Source organism: Jaculus jaculus, chromosome 23 (assembly GCF_020740685.1).
Source record: "Jaculus jaculus isolate mJacJac1 chromosome 23, mJacJac1.mat.Y.cur, whole genome shotgun sequence".
In the NCBI taxonomy this organism is placed as follows: Eukaryota; Metazoa; Chordata; class Mammalia; order Rodentia; family Dipodidae; genus Jaculus; species Jaculus jaculus.
In genome coordinates, this window is record NC_059124.1 from 4,989,669 (window position 1) to 5,010,997 (window position 21,329).

The 21,329-nt window shown below is 42.2% G+C and overlaps 1 protein-coding gene across 1 annotated transcript; it reads left to right on the plus strand.

Moving 5' to 3' along the window:
• Window positions 1-875: 875 nt before the first annotated feature.
• On the plus strand, window positions 876-9,787 carry LOC101611728 (early activation antigen CD69-like). The gene is made up of 5 exons (XM_004668699.2): window positions 876-939; window positions 5,370-5,492; window positions 6,844-7,043; window positions 7,550-7,653; window positions 9,539-9,787. Exons 1-5 carry the CDS (start codon window positions 876-878, stop codon window positions 9,645-9,647), a joined length of 600 nt encoding a protein of 199 aa, XP_004668756.1. The 3' UTR covers window positions 9,648-9,787.
• Window positions 9,788-21,329: the final 11,542 nt, after the last annotated feature.

The window sequence follows — 21,329 nt, forward strand, 5'->3', positions numbered from 1 at the left end:
TGACAATTTTAGAACGTGGCGCGGAAGTTTCTGACCACAGCTTTTGATTTCCTGCATTAGAAAAGCTAAATGGTTCTTGAAAGAGGAGTGCTGGCTGTGGTGGGGGGGGTGGTTGGAGAGAATGCCACACCTCTGAAATTCAAAACTCCCCAGACAAAAACTTCTCCAGGCTGGAGCGAATCCATGGGAATTAAGATTTTAAAATTCTCATTCAACGATAGATATTTAACAAATACTGGTAGCTAAGTGTATAAAGAAATGAATGCAAGCCGGGCATGGTGGCTCACACCTTTAATCCCAGGTCTCAGGAGGCAGAGGTAGGAGGATCGCCGTGAGTTCGAGGCCACCCTGAGACTCCACAGTGAATTCCAGGTCAGCCTGGACTAGAGCGAGACCCTACCTCGAAAAACCAAAAAGAAAAAAAGAAATGTATGCATTAGGACTCCAGGGACACATTACCAAGTTGCTTCTAGATTACTTCCATGTTAGGATCAAAATCGCTAGCCTTTAACTCCTTACTCAGTTTATGCTATCTCCTAAATTATTTGTGTTTTCTAAAAGAAAAAAAATCAGGAAGGATTAAGGGCAACTCTGGGAAAAATCTTTTCGTGTTGTGGCCGTAGTGAGAAAGCACATTTCAGACAGCCGGGAAAACCCACAGCTCACCACAACATGGTGAAGTGTCTGGGCCACGGGAGCAGGAACTAAAGAGAACTAGCCTGTGGGGCGACCAGGCAGCAGGAGGCGTAAGAGGCAGGGGGTGGAGACAAGCTAACGGAATATAAATGCGGAGATGCCTCGGACAGACAGACATTGAACAGACACACCGCCGACTGACCTGGGTTGAAAGTTGCCAAGGACTCTTGAGAAGAGAGATGACTTCTGAAGACTATACCGTCACTGAGAGCAGCTCTGTGCACCTAGAGAGAGGGCAGAAAAGTAAGTCCCATCTGATTTCTCATCTTCTGGAACTATTGTGCGTGTTATATACATGCATACATACATGCGTGCACATATCATCGCTAGGAAAGAGAGCCTTGGGAGGACTTGGTAAGGTCCCACGTCTCAGTGAGTCACAGGAAAAAGAGGCTGGGCAGAGGTCAACATCTCCTTAGCTATGAGGAGAAACACAACCTGACTTACAGAAAGCCATGTGGCTGGATCTCAGAAGATCCTGAAGATCATTTCTATTGAATTACCTTTTGTTATCTCATTTTTTTTAAAGATGTAAATAGAAACTTTTCTGACCCAGCCCATCTGCCCTGTATCTTTTATCTATACCCACCTGTGCATAACCCAGGAGGAACTCAAAACAAACTCTGTTCCCGATTTCCCATCCAATATGCTCCAAATCACTCTTCTCATCCCTGCAAGTGGAGCGAGCAGCTGTAAGAGCATCTGGACGTCACAGTGTCCTGTGGTAATGGACTGGGAGAATGTAGGAACATTTCTATACCGTGCGCTCTCCTACTTGGGCCTTCTGTGTGGGTTCCCTTCCATTTCATCCTTTGACCTCACTCTTCCAATGGCTGGCTTCAAGTTCTGTGAGAACTAGACCTTTTTCTTCCTTTCTTTTGGTTTTAATCAAAACTTGGTCACCTTGTACACTGCCCTCTCTTCCACTCACCTGTTCTTTGCACAAATGCGTTCTTTCCCTGTTAACCAGAATTTGTCGGTCATGTTTCTAGAATGTTTCTATAAGGCTTTCTTGATACTTTGTTCATTTTCTCTGTTCATCTCGAATCAATAAGTGGCCCTCAGGAAATGAGAATTTATTTGAATATCCTTATAAAGGAAAGTGTTAGCAGAGCTCAGCCAAAGACAGTCTCAGGGGAAAGACCTTATTTTCTGAGGGCATGTCTACTGGATTGACTTACCGTCTGAAAACAAAAAAGCTTCTGTGACACACCTGTCTTTCATTTGCAAACACAAAGTCAAGTGTGGATAAAGAGTATAAATAGACATACACTTTTAGGTATCTTTAATTAATCAGGGAAATAAAAAACGCTAATAGTAATACTACTCAACTAACAGCGGGGTTGAAAGCATGGCTTAATGCAGAAATTCTTAGCTTTGTGTGACATCACCGTATATACTGTCAAATTTGTTTCTTTTTTTTTTTCCTCTCAATTTTTATTAACATTTTCCATGATTATAAAAAATATCCCATGGTAGTACACTCCCTTCCCCCACTTTCCCCTTTGAAACTCCACTCTCCATCATATCCCCTCCCCATCTCAATCAGTCTCTTTTATTTTGATGTCATGATCTTTTCCTCCTCTTGTGATGGTCATGTGTAGGTAGTGGCAGTCACTGTGAGACCATGGATATCAGGCCATTTTATGTCTGGAGGGAGCACGTTGTAAGGAGTCCTACCCTTCCTTTGGCTCTTACATTCTTTCCACCACCTCCGCATTAGACCCTGAGCCTTGGAAGGTGTGATCAAGATGTTACTGAGCACTCCAGTCACTTCTTTCCAGCACTATGATACCTTCTGAGTCGTCCCAAGGTCACTGCCATCTGAAAAGAGAAGATTCTCTACCCAAAGTGACAGTAGTGTTAATATAAGGGTATGCACATTAAGAGAAGTGCTCACTGGGCAGTTTGATAAGTTTATATTCTGCCGAATTTTTATGCTCCACTGTGACAGCGTTAGTGGCGTGAACCACCGTGGGGCACCTCTGTTGGGTGATAAAGTGAGAGTTGAATAGGTGGATCTGTTTGCAATTTCTCCATGAATGAACAAGATCTAAAAGTGTGCTGGGGGAGGGCAGGTGGGTGGGCAGGGTGGAGGCTGTTTTGTTACCTAGGTGATCAGTCAAACTGGGCTTAGCAAGAGCCCTCACTAATGGAAAGGAAGGGTCATGTGACAGTCCTCTCCTCACTGCACCCGCTGGGCAGACCAAGCACTGAGCTAGCTCTGAGGTCGGAGCGTGGCTAGCCTGTGGTTCTGTTCGCTGAGGGGCCAGAGTTCCTGTCCCGCTCAGTGGAAGCCGTGGTTGTGCCTGTCCCTGGGTGAGAAACGAAACCAGACCCCCGAAGGCTTCCCTGAACTTGAAACACAACCCACTCAAAGCCACTTCTGGTGTGATACGTGTATATGGGCCCAAGAGGAAGAATGGCTTTGAGAGACAGGGGGCGTAGGTCATGTCTGACGTCAATGTCAAGGCTTCTCTTAACCAACTCTGCATGCAGATCCACCCTGTGGGAAGGAGCCCCTGACAGGATGGTAACGTGGTAATGACGCATGGTAAATTTCAGGTCCTCTCCTCCTGGTTCATGGTTGCAGACATGTTTTAAGGAAAAAAATAACACACTTCAACATAGATTCTACATAGACACACTTTGTTAGAAAAAGTCATTTTTATATCTATGAAAAGTATTTTTATAATTATAAAAGTATTTGGAGACTGTGTATGTGAGAGAGAGAGAGAGACAGAGACAGAGCCTGGACTTAAGCTCTCAATCCTTTTGCCTTAACCTTCCTTAATGCCACTGGAGAATCTTCTATCGTTGGTTATAATATCATTCTAGCAGCCATTTCACACTTTTGTTTTCATGAATATAATATGTAATCATAACAGGGAGTGTAAAAACATGCAAGGGGATTCCTCGAGGCAGTATTTTTTAATCATGATTTTCTAAAGTCCCTATAAAAAATAAAGTCTAAACTCTGAATCACAAAGTTATGTTCTCTCCTTATCAGTTATTTACTTATATGCTAGAACAAATATTCCTCTACCTATTCCAAACTCTTTCACAGAAATATTTCATATGAAAGTTAATTCAGACTTTGTTGACTTTGTTTACTTTTATACAGAAGGAAAATGAAAAAAAGTAATTCTGCTTAGTATATGTTCCATAATGATTCCTTTATTATGTTAGCATCTGTTGGAAAATTCAAACATCTCACAGTCCATTCAAACATCATTTTTAACTGTGGCATTAATTTACGTGCAATGCTACACAGATTATATGTGTCCAAGGATGAATTATGACAATTGTATAACTGCAATTCCCATCAAAGTTTGAATATTGCCATCAATCCAGAAAATTCTGCTGGGTCCCATTCCAGTTAATCACTCCCACACACACAAATTTAAATGCTGATATATATTTTCACCACAGTCTATTTTGGTTACTTGGAAATGCCATCTAAATGCAAATATATATTGTACAATCTTTGGTGACTATATTTTTTTGTTCATTGTTATTGTTTTAGCTTCATCATTGTTGTTATATGCACCAGTTTATCTTTTATATTTATTTATTTATTTATTTGACAGAGAAAAAGAGAGAGGGAGAGGGAGAAAAAGAGAGAGAGAAAATGGGTGCACCAGGGCCTCCAGCCACTGTAAACGAACTCTAGGCATGTCCCTTTGTGCATCTGGATAACATGGGTCCTGGGGAATCAATCCAGGGTCCTTTGGCTTCCTTTTCATGAATATACCATAATTTTATTCATTATCATGCTGGTAGATATTTGCATTATTTCTAAGACTTTGTTTTAATAACAAGTGTATGAAGGTTCTTTAAGGGGAATTTTGAGAACATGTTTCTTTTCTCTTAGATACATGTTTTCATATATGCATATATACACACACATATATGAGCAAAAGAATAACTAGATGCATACTTAACTTTATAAGAAGTATTTTCCACAGTATTCTTCCGGTTCACTCTCCTACTAATAACATATCAAAAATTCTAATTATTCTACATCTGCACTAACTTTGTGGAAATGTATAATCAAGATTTTAAAATTTTATTCATTCTACTTTGTATTGCTGTGCCATCTTTCCAGACTTCATTGTACTTTTAGATACTTATGTATAAATATAATATTTTATTGCATTAGCCACATGTGTATGTGACAGACTACACACACACACACACACACACACACACACACACACACACACATCATGTTTCTTGAAGTAACTGCAGGAAAGCTCAGTGACCATGTATAGTATAACTTTTTGTGTCTTCTGTGGCAATTGGTTGTTTATTGAATGTTGCATTGTAATTAAAACAATAATGATATAGTTAAAATTTTCACAGATGTGAATTTTCAACCCATTATGTCTATTAAAATATGCACAAATTTACCATGTACACATATTGAGGAGATATCTTTGGTTCCCATTATTCGCTTGATTTGTTTCATTTCTAGTCAACAAGAAATTTTCCAAATTTGGCTGCAAATTTGTTAGAATTAACTCTTCTTTTGAGTTTTTTTTATTGGAATTACCTTTTCCATTTCACATATGAGAAACTATATTACTAGTTTTAAATCTTAAGAATCAAATAGTATCAAGTGCTCTGCTAACAGCCATCCCGAATTCACAACCAGCTCTGTCTCTTCCCAGGGCACGATTCTGGCTTCCAGTTTGAAACACATCACGAAGGGTCACTTCGAGTTCCTATTCCTTGTGCCGTCCTGACCGTGTTCCTCATCACGACGTTAATCATCGCTCTCGTGGCCTTGTTAGGTGGGTCAATCCATTAGGAATCCTCTCAAAGCCTCCTGGTACCAAACATTCACACCTGACTAAAATCGACAGGTGTTGGCATAGTCTAGTAAAATCAGGTTGATTTTTGGAACATCTCATGTGACATATATGGACAATTTTCTAATCAGAACAAAATGCAACCTATGCTCCTTGAATGGTTACTGCAAAAAAAAATTCTGCAAATATGCAAGTGTTCTGATTTATAGAATACTATAGGAGAAAATGGTGTAGAGCAGATTTCCATTTCTCAAGAGAAGAATTTACATTCAACATAAACAATCATTTAACTAGAAAACAGTGGACTTTTCATTCTTTATTTGCAGATGGAACATTATCAAACCTATAGATTAATCAAAAGTGGCCCATCTTTTGTCTTTTATCTCAATCTATAAAAGTTCAGGATTATTATGATGACAGTTAGAACCTTCAGAGTCAGCATGACACCTTGTTCAATGCATACTGCATTACAAATAAGAAAGGGTACAAGCTGGGCGTGGTGGCGCACGCCTTTAATCCCAGCACTCGGGAGGCAGAGGTAGGAGGATTGCCATGAGTTCAAGGCCACCCTGAGATGACAGAATTAATTCCAGGTCAGCCTGGACCAGAGTGAGACCCTACCTCGAAAAAAAAAAAAAAAACCAAAAAAAAGAAAGGGTACAGTTTTTTAAATATTTTATTTTTATTTATTTATATATTATGACAGAGAAATTGGGAGAGAGAAAGAGAGAGAGAGAACACATCAGGGCCTTCAGCCACTGCAAAAGAACTCCAGATGCATGCACCTCCTTGTGCATCTGGCAAACATGGGTCCTGGAGGATCGAACCTGGGTCCTTTGGCTTTGCAGGCAAACGCCTTAACTACTAAGTCATCCCTCCAGCCCAAAGGGGTACAGTTTTATGAAATATCCCAAGCCACCAATCTGGCTGTAGTTTGAATTCTATATGAAAATTACTACCTCTTTCCTTATCCCCCAACCTAGTGCTATATCTTCAAATCCTTGCAAGTGTACATTTAGAACCAAAGCCTTACTTGGAATTTAGAATATATGCTGTCTTTTCTAATGCAAAGGCTGGTTTTAGAATTTCTCTACTTTTTATTTTTTGCCATTTTATGGTATTATGACCAAAAGGATGTGTCCCTAGGTTTATAACCCCTCCAGTGGTGATTAGGAAAACTAAAGACTACTCTGGTGAGCATTGGTTTGCTCGTGACGCTGATGAGACATTTCATCCTGCAACCAAGAAACACAGTACTTCATAATCTATTGACTTACAAGCAGAAAGGATTTCATCTCTTTTGTCACTAAAGCAAGCACCTTCCTGTTCGCAGTGGGTCAGTACAATTGTCCAGACCAGCCTAAGTTCTCCATGTCATCAGATGTCCATGCGTCCTCCTGCTCAGACGACTGGGTCGCACACCGAAGGAAATGCTATCTGTTTTCCACTACCACAAATAGTTGGACCTTGGCCCAAAACTCTTGTTCCAAACATGGTGCTACTCTTGCTGTGATCGATTCTGAAAAGGACATGGTAAGATTCATAAATGTTTATAAAATACTGCTATTTTTTATTTATTTGAGATAGAGAGAAGGAGGGGGGCAGAGAGAGAATGGGCACACCAAGGCCTCTAGCCACTGCAAACGAACTCCAGACGCATGTGCCACTGTGTGCATCTGGCTTACGTGGGACCTGGAGAATCGAACCTGGGTCCTTAGGTCTCTCAGACAAGTGCCTTAACTGCTAAGCCATCTCTCCAGCCCCCAAATATTGCTATTTTATTTAGCTCATCAGTAGTTTCTCTGTAGTCCTTTCTAAATGAAAACTCAGGCACCTATCTCACAGGTAGGACAATGTGGTCACAGAGAGCTGTGTGAGCAACCTGACGTCACAGTGAAAATTCAGTTTAGTCTCCTACGTGTAATTTGATAGCTTAGTTTCATAGGTCAGGACTTCAAAGGAGCTGACCCTGTACAGAAATAACATGCTCAGCTGTGATATGTGGTCACATCTATACCATAACTTCATTGTTCCCTAAGATCTTTCTCAAGCGATATGCTGGCAGAAGTGATCACTGGATTGGGCTACAAAATGCAGCTGGAAGGATGTGGAAATGGTCAAATGGCAAAGAATACCACACCTGGTAAGTCCCAGGAAACCCTCCGTCCTCCCCGCTGCTGGCAGCTAAGGGCTCAGGAAAATGCCCCCTGCCTGCTTTCTTTCCTCTTTTTAAAAATTTTTTTTGTTTAGTTTTATTTAATTTATTTATTTATTTATTTATTTATTTATTTATTTATTTATTTATTTGAGAGCGACAGACACAGAAAGACAGATAGAGGGAGAGAGAGAATGGGCGCGCCAGGGCTTCCAGCCTCTGCAAACGAACTCCAGATGTGTGCGCCCCCTTGTGCATCTGGCTAACGTGGGACCTGGGGAACCGAGCCTTGAACCAGTGTCCTTAGGCTTCACAGGCAAGCGCTTAACCGCTAAGCCATCTCTCCAGCCCTAGTTTTATTTATTTATTTGAAAGTCACAGACAGAGAAAGAGGCAGAGAGAGAGAGAGAATAGGCATGCCAGGGCCTCCAGCCACTGCAAACGAACCCCAGATGCGTGCGCCCCCTTGTGCATCTGGCTAACGTGGGTCCTGGGGAATCGAGCCTCGAACCGAGGTCCTTAGGCTTCTCTCCAGCCCTGCTTTCTTTTCTCTTTAAGTCCTTGCTTTTCCTCCTGGTCACAGCTCTGTTTTCTTGGCTGTGCATGCTCCTTGGAATCATTAAAACACTCTTTAGTATGAGCTTTTGTTTTGCCCACTTAGGATTTATTTATAACTCATTTTAGTGTGAGTGACTGTCCTTGGGAAAGTTTTCCAAGCACACATCTGATGATCATGGATGAGATGATTATTGAAACATATTTTCCTATTTCTCTTTTCCAGTTCCCATTCCCTCAGGAATTAAGACAAAACAGTATTTACAGCAACTAGTTAGAAGTCCCTGTGAACTTAAGAAACCTTCCCCAGCAGTAAAGATAGTGAGCCTGACGTCCTTACTTACAGCCCCGGCGTATTTAAGGTTTTGAAGGCCGTCATGTAAACTTGACACTGATCTTTGCCAACCGAAAAGCCAAAACTAAATAAATATTTTGCTTTCTTGATAATTACTAATACAAAACTGACATTGACATTTGGTTTCACACTCAATGCCTGTATCTACAGACAGGGAATAGGAGCCACAGCCCTAAAACGCTAGTATGCATGGTAGCTGATCTCTTGCAACTTCTGAAGTCTTTCTTTCTTTCTTTCTTTCTTTCTTTCTTTCTTTCTTTCTTTTTTTTTTTTTTTTTTTTTTGAGGCAGAGTCTCACTCTAGCCCAGGCTGACCTGGAATTCACTATGTACTCTCAGGCTGGCCTCGAATTCACGGCGATCCTCCTACCTCTGCCTCCCGAGTGCTGGGATTAAAGGCATGCACCGCCACGCCTGGCCTAAAGTGTTTCTTAAAGTATCTGCCATCTTAAAAATTATGAAGGGCTGGAGGCATGGCTCAGAGGTTGAAGCATTTGCCTGCAAAGCCAAAGGACCCAGGTTCGATTCCCCAGGACCCATGTTAGCCACATGCACAAGGGGACACACGTGTCTGGAATCTGTTTGCAGTAGCTGGAGGCCCTGGTGTGCCCACTTTTTTCTCTCTCTTTCTCTCTTTTTCTGTCAAATAAATAAATAAATAAATAAATAAATAAATAAATAAATAAAAATAAAATATTTTTTTAAAAATGAGGAATCATGCCTCTCGTTACATGACAACTGAAAATAAATGTATACTTTGTACTTATAGCTCTGCGTTTGTTCTCTATAAGCCATTTCCCTCGCCTGCTCTCTGGTGTCTTTACCGGTCAGATTATGTCTTAACTGGTAGGCATCTTTGTAAGGAAAGAAACAGAAAAGCAAGATCACCGTAAGGTCTCTGCTCACTCACCTGAGTGGAAACAATGCACTGAAGATAATTTTGGTTTGCTTGGTGGCTTTACAGGCTCAATTGGACAGAATCTGAGAAGTGTGCGTTTCTGAACAATACAGACGTGAACAGTGCTCAGTGTGAGAAGAAATTACACTGGATCTGCAGCAAGCCCTCCAGATAACACGAGAACATATTGCTTTCACGGACATTGTACTGCGCAACCAAAGTTATGTGAATGGATGCTGCTCTTTAGGCTAAAAAAAAGGAAAAGTCCCTAAAGACTTCATGATCCAACTTTGCATCATCAGCCTGAAAATCTTCCATGTAGGACTATGGAATGCATGGGAAATTCCAGGAAAAATGATATGAACTAAAAATGTCACAGCTGACTGACAGTCACGTCCAAGGCTAGCAAGAGTAACTATAAAACCTCTTGGATGCACTTTATATTTTAAATGCAGAACTTTAGAGTTGCTATTTATTGTTGAGCGACTTCAACAGTAAGCGCCCTTCATACACTTGCACTATGGGAAGGAACTCTGATGGTAGTAAATACTGAATGCAGATAAGGAGAATTTGGCATAGTGGATGCCACTTTTGCTAGTAGTTTAAAGGAATTTCTTTGACTCAGAAATCACTTACAAGTAGACCAATGCTTATGAAATATCTTTGCCATAATTCTTCCCTCTACTTAGAAAAAAAAAAGCCTTTATTTTGTCACCCCCTCCCCCACCCCCGACACCAACCAAAACATAAGGCTGATGATTTTTTCTTAGACAGGTCTTTTTCAATGGTACATATTTCTAGGGTTTTAAAATAATCACCTCTATAGTGTTTTTCAAAGAACATAAAACCAAAGCGAGACAGCAAGGGATATTTGCGAAGCCGATTTAAGAGGATTTTTTAAATGTGCAATATTCAATGTGGAAGATTAGATCTAACTATTCTGTACGGCTCATTCCTAGAATCAAACTAGTCTTGTCTCATGATATGTTCGTTCTTTTCCTAATCAGTTTTGTCACGTATGGTACTTCATATGAAGGATTTTCTATGTGCAATAAAATCTGTTTTGTTTATTTGTATTTCAAATTCAGTATGACCATAAGCTGTTTCTACAATCATGAAAATAAAAATAGAATCAATATGACACTTTCCAAGAAGTGTCCATCCAAACAAAAGCCATTAAAAATTAAGTATGAGGCTTGGCATGGTGGTGCACATCTCTAATCCCAGCACTTGGTGAGGTTGAGGCAGGAGGATTATTATGAGTTTCAGGCCAGCTGGGGTATAAAGTGAGTTCCAGATCAGCCTGGACTAGAATGAGGCCTTACTTAAAAAAAAAAAAAAAAAAAAAGCCAGGTGTGGTGGCGCACACCTTTAATCCCAGCACTTGGGAGGCAGAGGTAGGAGGATCGCCATGAGTTCAAGGCCATCCTGAGACTACATAGTTAATTCCAGGTCAGCCTGGGCTAGAATGAGACCCTACCTTGAAAAACAAAACAAAACAAAAAACTAGAAAATAAGACCATATGAAAATACCGTAAGGAAGCCTGGTACTTTGTAAGCAAATTGAAGATATTTAATTATAGCAATAATAAAATGTGTTAAAATGTATCTTTCTCAGAAATCAAAAAGCAATACTTTTTATAAATTTAATTTATTAGTTTTCTTTTCAGCAAATACAGGCAGTTTGGTACCATTGTTTAGGTTCATCCATGATCTACCCCCTCCCAATGGACCCTCCTTGTTGATGTAAATGGGTCATGCATTGTGGAGTTAGCCCACAGTTATTGGTACGATAATTGTCACTGCATATCATGACCCAACATGTGACTCTGACATTCTTTCCATCCCCTCTTCGGCAAAATTTCCCTGAGCCATGTTGGGTTCATTTTTGGTCTGCTTCGGTGCTGAGGTGTTGGGGGCCTCTGAGGCTCTGGCTCTCTGATTTGGTAGTAGTTGATTTTTCTCTGTGTTGGTCTCCTTCCCCTTTGTGCTGGTATCCAGTTCATCAGGAAAACAGCACCCTTGCTTGTTTCGCCAATTTTCATTAGTTTCAGTCAGGCCCTTTTTGAGGTATGTTGGGGCAGCTCTCTCCTTAGGATCTGCATCTATCTGAAAAAGAGAAGCAGATTCTCCAATGGAGAGTAAGTTAACACCCATAAAATTGAGATAACACTTACTTTTTTGATAGAGAGTTTAATAGGTGTAGGCCCTCTTGTACCCCATGATCAATGGTAGCATGATATTGGAGAGTGGGCTTGTGTTTGGGTATGGTTCTGACTTGTTTCCCAGCTCCAGCTATGGGTCTCGTACCACTGAGGGGATCAGTTAGCCAAATCAAGAGCAGTTGGTTCCCCACCATGACTGTGTGCCACTATTGCACTTGTGTGGGCATCACACCAGGTTATTTGTTGCTAATTAGGTTAGACCATGAGTAAAAAGCAATACTTTTGACTTCAAAAATTCTACTTGTCATGAAACCTTGATAACATGGCTTTCAAATTACTTTTATATACATGCATATAAAAGGGATGCAGCTAGCAGAAGCTTGATTGAGGTTGGTCCATGTAACTAATATCCTGGACGTATCTGTTCACTTCTGAAGTGTTGTGCATATTGCAAGGATTTTCAGGCATAAATCACACAGTATAAGTGAGGGGCTCCATGATCTTTGTGGGGTATTTCAGCCAGGAAAGACACTGATTACTGTCAAAATTATTAGTATAAATGCATGTTGCAATAACCTCATTTTCTGAAGATTGGAAGTGGATGATATCTTCAGTGTCTTTAAACATGGCACCACCACCAGAAAAGAAAGACAGCGTACAGAAAAGAAACATGGGGCTGGAGAGATGGCTTAGTGGCTAAGGTGCTGGCCTGCAAAACCAAAGGACCGGGGTTTGATTCCTCGGGACCCGTGTGAGCCAGGTGTACAAGGTGATGCATGTGTCTGGAGTTTGTTTGCAGAAGCTGAAAGTTATAGCATGCCCATGCTTTCTCCCTCTTTCTCTCTCACTCTCTCTCAAATAAAATTTAAAAAAGAAAAGAAATGTGGGTTTGAAAATGTTTCTGAGTAAAAAATAGCATGAAGTTCCTTAATCTCTGAGCTCCTGGGTTAGTGCAGCTTGAAGATGAGCCAGAAGGCTCCCTTGCCTTAATATTCCTCCAGCAATCACAACGCTCTTCTTTGCCTTAATATTCCTCCAGCAATCACAACGCTCTTCTCCTGAGCCAAGCCGGGCATCAGTCTTGTGATTTGTGTGGCGTGGATGTGTCAGTGGAAAGGTTGCTGCTAAAAGCCGGGGTTTCATTTCTGCCATCTGGTGGCTAGCTGGCTATTTTAGAATTCGTTAGAAATTGAGCTAAAATGGGAAATTAAATCAGAATATGAACAGATGTTAAAATAGTAGCTGGTTCACAGTAAACTCAGATGATGGGCGGAGTAACAGTTGGTGCTGCACATGCAAACACTATGCCAATAATTTTCTTTTTTTTTTCTTTTGGATTTTTGAGGTAGGGTCTCACTCTAGCCCAGGCTGACCTGGAATTCACTATGTAGTCTCAGGTTGGCCTCAAACTCTTGGCGATCCTCCTTCTCTGCCTCCCAAGTGCTGGGATTAAAGGCGTGTGCCACCACACCCAGCTCAATAATTTTCTTAGTATTGGCATAAGGTACCATTGAATCACAGGATGCCTCTTTCTATACAATATGCCTGTGTTTATTTCTGAGGGGATTAAACCTCACTCAATAAGTGCGTACAACTCTAGTGGACACTACAGTTGAAATGCCCAACAGATTTTGGCATGGAATCTGGCCTTGTAGAGTTTGGTGCTGACTTGTGAAACAAAATAAAATAAACAAGTATAACAGGGTGTAATGAAGCCTGTGATGGGAGATGTAGGTTGTTACAGAAACTTTTTCCAGCATAGAACTCTTTTTTTTTTTTTTTCCCCCACAGTCAAACTTTTGGCGAATTTTCAGTATGCTAAATCTATAAGCTATGCTCACCTCAGGTAATTGCAGTTACATGTGCTAGAAATACCCTTGAATTATCTGTGCTTCTTTTTAACTTTTTCAGCATAGTTTTAATTTCTTTTTGCCCAAAAGGGAAATGCTTTCTTTGCTTATTCACACAATTGTAAAGACATAATGAAACCATCTTTAAAAAAAATATTTTTATCTTTATTTATTTATTTACTGGAAAGAGAAAGAGAGGGAGAGAAGCAGACAGACAGAGAGAGAATGGGCACCTAGGCCTCCAGCCACTGCAAATGAACTCCAGACATGTGTACCACCTTGTGCAACTGGCTTACATGGGTACCGGATAATTGAACCTGGGTCTTTAGGCTTTTCAGGCAAGTGCCTTAACCACTAAGCCATCTCTCCAGCCCCGTACAACCATTTTTCAAGGCAAAAGTGGTGGGTACAATATTTATTAGCCAGTGATTTAGTCTCAATACACAACAATCTTTTATAAGCTTATTCTCAACTTTAATAATTTTGATCAGATTTATAACATAAATATGCAGCTGAAATTAAAGCAAAAATGAAATTTCATGTTAACTATAACAATATATTCTATATTTGTATATGCTGAGAAAGAAACAAAATGCTAATCACAAAGAAATCCCTTTGTGATAGAAATACAAGCTATGCTTATTTTCCTTATAATTTCAACTTATGTTTTATTTTTATATATTTATTTAGGAGAAAGGGGGAGAGAGAGAGGAAGACAGAGAAAGAAAGGAAGGGAGAGAATGGGTGCACCAGAGCCTCTAGCCACCGCAAATGAACTCCAGATGCGTGTTTGTCTGCCTTGCATGGGTTCCGGGGAATCTAACTCAGGTCCTTAGGCTTTGCAGGCAAACGCCTTAACCACTAAGTCATCTTTCCAGCCTTAGCATTTCGAATTTTTGATAATGAAGTTATTTTTAAGAAAACTTTTCTTTAAACATATACAAATGCAGGCACCCTAAAAAGGGGGTATTTTCATTGTTTAAAGCACAAGTGTGCCTTCTAGTGACCGATTACAAATATTGAAACTGGCTTTGCTGTAAGAATGTCTCCTGCGCAATGCTCGCGGCTGCTCCGTTCACAGTGGGTGGGAAATGGAGTCGGCCCTGATGTGCATCAACCGCTGGATGCATAATGAAGATGTGGTATATATGCACAATGGAGTTTTATTCAGCTGTATACAAATGAAACTAGGAAGTTCTTAGGAAAGTGGGTAGAGAGATAGATCTGGAGAAAAAAATACACGACGTGAGGAAACTCAGCTCAGGAAAATAAATGAAGAGCCTAGCTTTAAATATTTAGATTTGCTTGTTAAGTTGGAGTAGGAATTAGCAGTAAAGGCCGGGAAGCTGGATTGAGGCTTGAAGGGAGGAGAGAATGGGGGGGGGTTTAGGGGAGGGGGTAGTAGACAGGCAAGTGGGGGGCAGAATACAGGGGCGGAAAGATCTAAGTGGGGATGTGGGAAAGGGAAAGAAGGCAGAAGGCGGAGGGATGCAGAAAACTGAAGATGTTAGGAGTAAGTAAGTCATATAAAACCTACTTTTTAAATTTGAAATATAATTAAAGAGAGAGTTTGGGCAGAAGTATCCTGATGGAGTGGAGAAAACCTTGTCCTGAGCCCACAGATTGTTGCAGATAAATTCAGTTTCAGGGATGGGTCACCCCACCCACGCCCGGTCCAGTGAGTTATCGGGCGGGGAAGCCAATGGGGCTTCCAGGACAATGCAGGCTATGCCAGGGTCTTGGTTTCTCACCAGAGCCGCACGGGGGGACCCTGTTGCTGAAGGCTCCGCATGCTGCAGTCACACAACACCGAGAAGTGAAGGTAGAACGGAGTTGGAAGCCACCTCCTTTCTGGAAAGTGCTATGAGGAAAAAGTCACCAGGAGTCTTAACAAGCAGCGTATCCTGCAAACTATACCACCAGCCAGCCAGGCCCAGTGAGCCCACGGGATGTGCAGTAGCATCACAAGAATTGCAAGAAAGACCTATGCTTGGATTGGAGGTTGGCTCGGTGGGAGGGAATTCATGTCTGGTACAGAAAACAGAGTCAAAAGCTTTCAGCTTGGAAGGGCATTAGCCCTAAAGGGATTCTACCTATTTTTGTGTGTGTATTTGTTTTTTGGCTAAATGGACACACTAAGCCCACAAAATCGTCTTCAAAATGTGTACGTTTGTGCCCATTGGTTAATGCTGTTTGCACTTTTGGTTACAGAAGCTGCTTTATACAGATGGCGGTTACCAGGGAGAGCCAAGACTCATCAAGGTGACTAAAAGAAGAGAAATCCCAGCAATGAGCACTGGAAGACTCATCCCTATCACCCCCTCTAGGGCTCAAGGAAAATTGCAGAGGAAGAAGCAAAAATGTAAAACAATAATAATAATAATAATAACAATGCTCTTGCTACGAGCCTGAGAAGCTTCTACATGGAAATGGAAGGAGACCCACAACGCACCAAAGCACAAGGAAGGGACCATTGAGAGCTCTACACTGAGCGAAGCGCCTCTATCTCACTGTCCAGGGCTCAGAGAACACTGTGGAGAGGAGGCTCAAGGAAGTAAGGGCGGGAGGTCCTCTGGGACACAGAGCACCTGTGACACGCACTGACCCTGATTGTCACCACCGCAAGGCCCGCGCAGGTCCGAGCCCATCCACACTTTGACATGGATGGCAAATGTAGACAGAAGGAAGGAGACGTTAAAAATAGGGAAAAAATAACAGTGGAATGGATGGGCGAGAGGAGGGACAAGGAGGGTAATTTGACCATATAATATGTTCATGTATTAAAGTTCTCAATAAAAATGTGAATTTTTTTTTTAATGGGAAAGTACTGTGGGGCATGGTGGCACACACCTTTAATCCCAGCACTTTGGGAGGCAGAGGTAAGTGGATGGCCACGAGTTCGAGGCCAGCCTGAGAGTACATGGTGAGTTCCCGGTCAGCCTGGGGCTAGAGAGCGAGTCCCTACCTCGGAAAACCAAAAGTAAAAATAAATAAATAAATGGGAAAGTGTAAGGGAAGGGAAGGGGAGGGGAGGGGAGGGGGGGGGAGGGGAGGGGAGGGGAGGGGAGGGGAGGGGGGGGGAGGGGAGGGGAGGGGGGGGGGAGGGGAGGGGGGGGGGAGGGGAGGGGAGGGGAGGGGAGGGGAGGGGAGGGGAGGGGAGGGGAGGGGAGGGGAGGGGAGGGGAGGGGAGGGGAGGGGGGGGAGGGGAGGGGAGGGGGGGGAGGGGAGGGGAGGGGAGGGGAGGGGAGGGGAGGGGAGGGGAGGGGAGGGGGAGGGGAGGGGAGGGGAGGGGAGGGGAGGGGAGGGGAGGGGAGGGGAGGGGAGGGGAGGGGAGGGGAGGGGAGGGGAGGGGAGAAGAGAAGAGAAGAGAAGAGAAGAGAAGAGAAGAGAAGAGAAGAGAAGAGAAGAGAAGAGAAGAGAAGAGAAGAGAAGAGAAGAGAAGAGAAGAGAAGAGAAGAGAAGAGAAGAGAAGAGAAGAGAAGAGAGAAGAGAAGAGACCGTCTTCTATGCTCTGGTGTTGATGTCCCCGGAAACTCTGAGGTGCGCTGTGCCCTGGCTTCAGGGCCCTCTAGTGGCTGAATACAGCACTGCACCCATTGTAGCTTACTGTTTCACTGCTTGAAACCAGATGCGTCGGTGATTCTAGAAAAAATAAATAAAAGTATCGTACATTTCAAAATTGTCAAGAGGATAAATTTCAAATACTCTCACCACAAAATGATCAAAAATTGACTTTATGTATATGTCAATTAGCTGTATGCATATGGCATATTACATTATATGTAATATATAACATATATGAAAATATCAACCTCCATAAGCATTGGTAAATAAGTTTTTTTAAATTTTTTATTTCTTTTGTGAGGAAAGGCCTTTCTCTGTAGCTCAAGGTGGCCTTCAACTCACAGTCCTCTGCCTCAACTGTCTGTTGGGCGTTCTAGGATGGATGAACAGCCTCGTCGGCTTGGGTTGATGTATAGGCAGGTGCCCTCAGTGCATGTGATAAACTTTTAAATATCAGTGGTTTCATTTGACAGATGAGGCAGTCACCACCCGTCAACACCCTTCACATTATGTCTAGATATAAAGGAAATTCCTGTAACAGAAAAAAAAAAATAAACCCTGGTAATATTTCATTCCAGCCCTGGGCCATGTATCAAAATCCCCCTGAAATAGTGAATGTGTGGATGGGGAGGTGGCTCAGCAGATAAAGACGCTTGCTTGCAAAGCCTTCCAGCCCACTTTCAATTCCAAGTCAACCACACAACCAGTGCTGCAGGCATCTGGTGTTCATTCACAGAAGCGAGAGATCTTAGCGTGACCAAACACATATGCATGCATGTGTGTGCACATGCGCACACAGACACCCACAAATAAATACATATAAGGCGGTTAAATGGGAAATTAACATTTAAAGCCACAAAATGATCCATATAAGATGTTTTGTGTTCTCCGAAGTTCTCTATTTCCATAAGCATTATTTTCAGATTTTCTGTTTCTGAAATCTGAAAGTCACATGATTTTTTTATTATTTCACTTTTAAGATTTTTTTTTTTTAATTTGCTTGCTTGTTTGCTTGGTTTATTGAGGTATGAAGTACTGAACTCAGTGCATTTTTTTAGGCAAGCATTGTCCCTCCGGGCTTCATTTTCAGTCGCGGGTATTTTGAGACAGTCTCAGTAAGTAGCTAAACCTGGCCGTGACCTCCATCTTCCTGCCACTGCCTCCTGAGTGCTAAAGGACAAAGGTGTGCATCGTCACACCTGCTGGCGCTGGAGGCTTGTCCGTTCCCGTGAATTAAAGCACGTCGCCAACATTCATTCATTCCCGAGTCTCTTCCTTCAGTGCAAGAACTGTAAGTTGATTGTGTGGTCAACACACTAGGTTCACACTCGCCAGGTCCTTTCATCGTACGTGAACAGAGAACGCTTGCAGGTATGGGAACAATACGCAGGCTGAGGAGATGGCTCCAGGGGTAAAAAGCACTTCAGGTCGCCAGTACCCATGGAAAGCTGGGCACTTGGAGAACCTACGTCATCCCAGCCCTCCTATGGTGAGAGGGGAAGAAGGGACAGAAAAGTCCCCAGGAACTCTCAGGCCAGCTGTCCTGGAATAGGCAGTGGTGAACATGAAACCCTGCCTTAAGCAAGGTGGAAAATAAGGACCCACACGCGAGGTTGTCCTTTTACGTGTACAAATGACTACAGCACACCCACACGGCACTCACACACATGGGCACACACGTACATGCATGCGTGCACACACACACACATCACACACACACACATCACACACATACCAAGATGATTCCAAAACTCAAACTAAAATTGCTACAAGTTAAACACAGTGCAGAGTAAAGCCTTATGCCACTTAGTATTAAACATTGCTATATTTGCTGTAGTCTATGCACATTGCTCTAGTAATGCATTATTATGGCCATTAAGTGTCATACATTTGATAAACTACATACACTCATTCTGTACTGTTAGTACATCATACATTAATCTATAGTATTTTCTTGCACAAATACAGAAGACTAATAGATATTTGTATTTTTTTAATTTTTTAGAGTTATTTTTCTTATTTATTTACGTGAGAGAGAAAGAGGCAGGTAGAGAGAGAATGGGTGTGCCAGGGCCACTAGCCAATGCAAATGAACTCCAGATGCATGTGCCATTATGTGCATCTGGCTTAAGTGGGTAATGGGGATTCGAACCTATGTTCTTAGGCTTCTCAGTGCCTTAACAGCTAAGTCATTTCTCCAGCCCTGTATTTTTTTTATTTTAATATCACAAATAATGCAATATCACATTGTGTTGTTTTTCTTGTTGACTTTAGGAAGACTAAATTTAGGAAGTGCTAATTTCTGCTCTTCCTATTCCTGCATCATATGGTCCGGCATGTTCACTTACATACACGGGGCTGCGCACATCTCTAAGGCTGTTACTCCACTCACATCAGCGACATGTAGCTTCCCACAGTGTCACACATCTGCCAAGTTGACAGTCCAGCCTTTTCGTCTGTAGCTATGGCTTTTTTTTTCTTATATTCTACCTATAGCTTAAATTCTTTCTTTTTTCTTCTTGTCTTACTACTGAGGTTGAACACTTGTTTGTTGTTTGTTTGTTTGTTTGTTTGTTGAGGTAGTCTCTCTCTAGTCCAGGCTGACCTGAATATATGTAATCTCAGGGTAGCCCCAAAACTCACAGCAAGCCTGTTTTTCCGTGTTGAGAGATTTGCCATGTCCTTATTTTTGTGTATATTTACTTTAGAGACTTGAAAAAACATAAATAAATTTATTGATTAAATACAAATTCTGGGGCTGGAGGGGTGGCTTAATGGTTAAGGCATTTGCCTGCAAAGCCAAAGGACCCAGGTTCAATTCCCCAGGACCCACGTTAGCCAGATGCACAGGGGGAGTCTGGAGTTAGTTTGCAGTGGCTGGAGGCCCTGGAGCACACACCCTCTCTATCTCTTAATCTCTCAAATAAATAAATAAATATAAAATATTTTTAAAATAAATAAATACAAATTCTGGGTGTCAGGTTCCCAAGACAGGACCCGGGACAGTTTCTTGTGCCCAGGGTTTTATTTTTAAGCACCAGCAAGAGAGAGATGGAGTTCAGAGCAACAGGCAAAGAGACAGAAGTGGGAACAAATAGTGAGTAGGGAGGATACTATCAACCAAAAGAGAACGAGCTTAAAGAAATGAGAGAGAGAGAGAGAGAGAGAGGAACCTTCTGCCTTCACATCAGGATAAAGAAACCAAGAGGTCAGATAATTAAAGGTCCTCTCCTCCCTCCCCTCTGTCCCAGCTCAGATTGGGCCCTGAGATTAAGGCATTAAGGGAGATGAACAGCCAAGAAGACTCCCCCCAAGACATATATTTATAGTTGATTCTGGTGGGCTTGATTCTCAGGCTCCGGCGAGTTCTGAGAGAAGGCTGATGGGTCTCCACTCAGGGCTGGCTCGGGAAGAAGGCAGAACACTGGACTAGAGGGGTCTGTCACTGAGGAATGAGACGGGATCGATGCTGAATTCCCCCTACCGAGCTGACGACCTGAAAATAAAGATACCTGGCTAATCCCCCCACATTACGACACAGGGCTAGGAAAACAGAAACTAACGAAACTCTACATGTTGAATAGCTGTTTACTTCAACGTGAAACATTTCTTCCTGGAATGTGAGGAGGAGGAGGGGAGTCTCACATGACTCAAGAAATGAATGAAACTCACTAGACTCGGGGAGCTAAGAAAGCCGTGAGAGTGTCAAGTCTCCTCCCCAGGTTACAGCGTTAGCGAACAAGGAGCGAGACCAGGCTCAAGTTTTGACGTGAGCTCTCTGTCATGTCGCACCATCCATCACTGCAGGCAGCGTACGCATTGCTGGGATGAACATCCAACCAAACGCAGCTCTATGGGAGGAAGGGATATATTTTAAGCTTAGGGATCCAGGAGAAGTTCCATCAATAGTGGAGGAACCTGGCTCCCATTCATGAATCTGAAGAGAGAGAGGCCTCCATCATCCAGCAAACGCCCAAAAGCAGCAAGCAGGACCCCGGAGCTCAGACATCTCTGTGGACCTTTGAGCTGGAACTCAGATCTCCCCTCAAACACAACTGTTATAGAAACTCTCTGGAAAGGTCACTCCAATGCCAGTATGAGTGAATCCATCAGATCCTAGGTTTTATTTATAGGGACACATCATTACAACTTCAATCTCGTTTCTTGTAATAGGCCAGTTTATTGATATATTTGAGATTTAACTTTATGAGGTTATATGCGTCTGATAATTGTCCATTTCCTCTAGGTTTTACAGCTTTGGGGAGTATAAAATTTCAA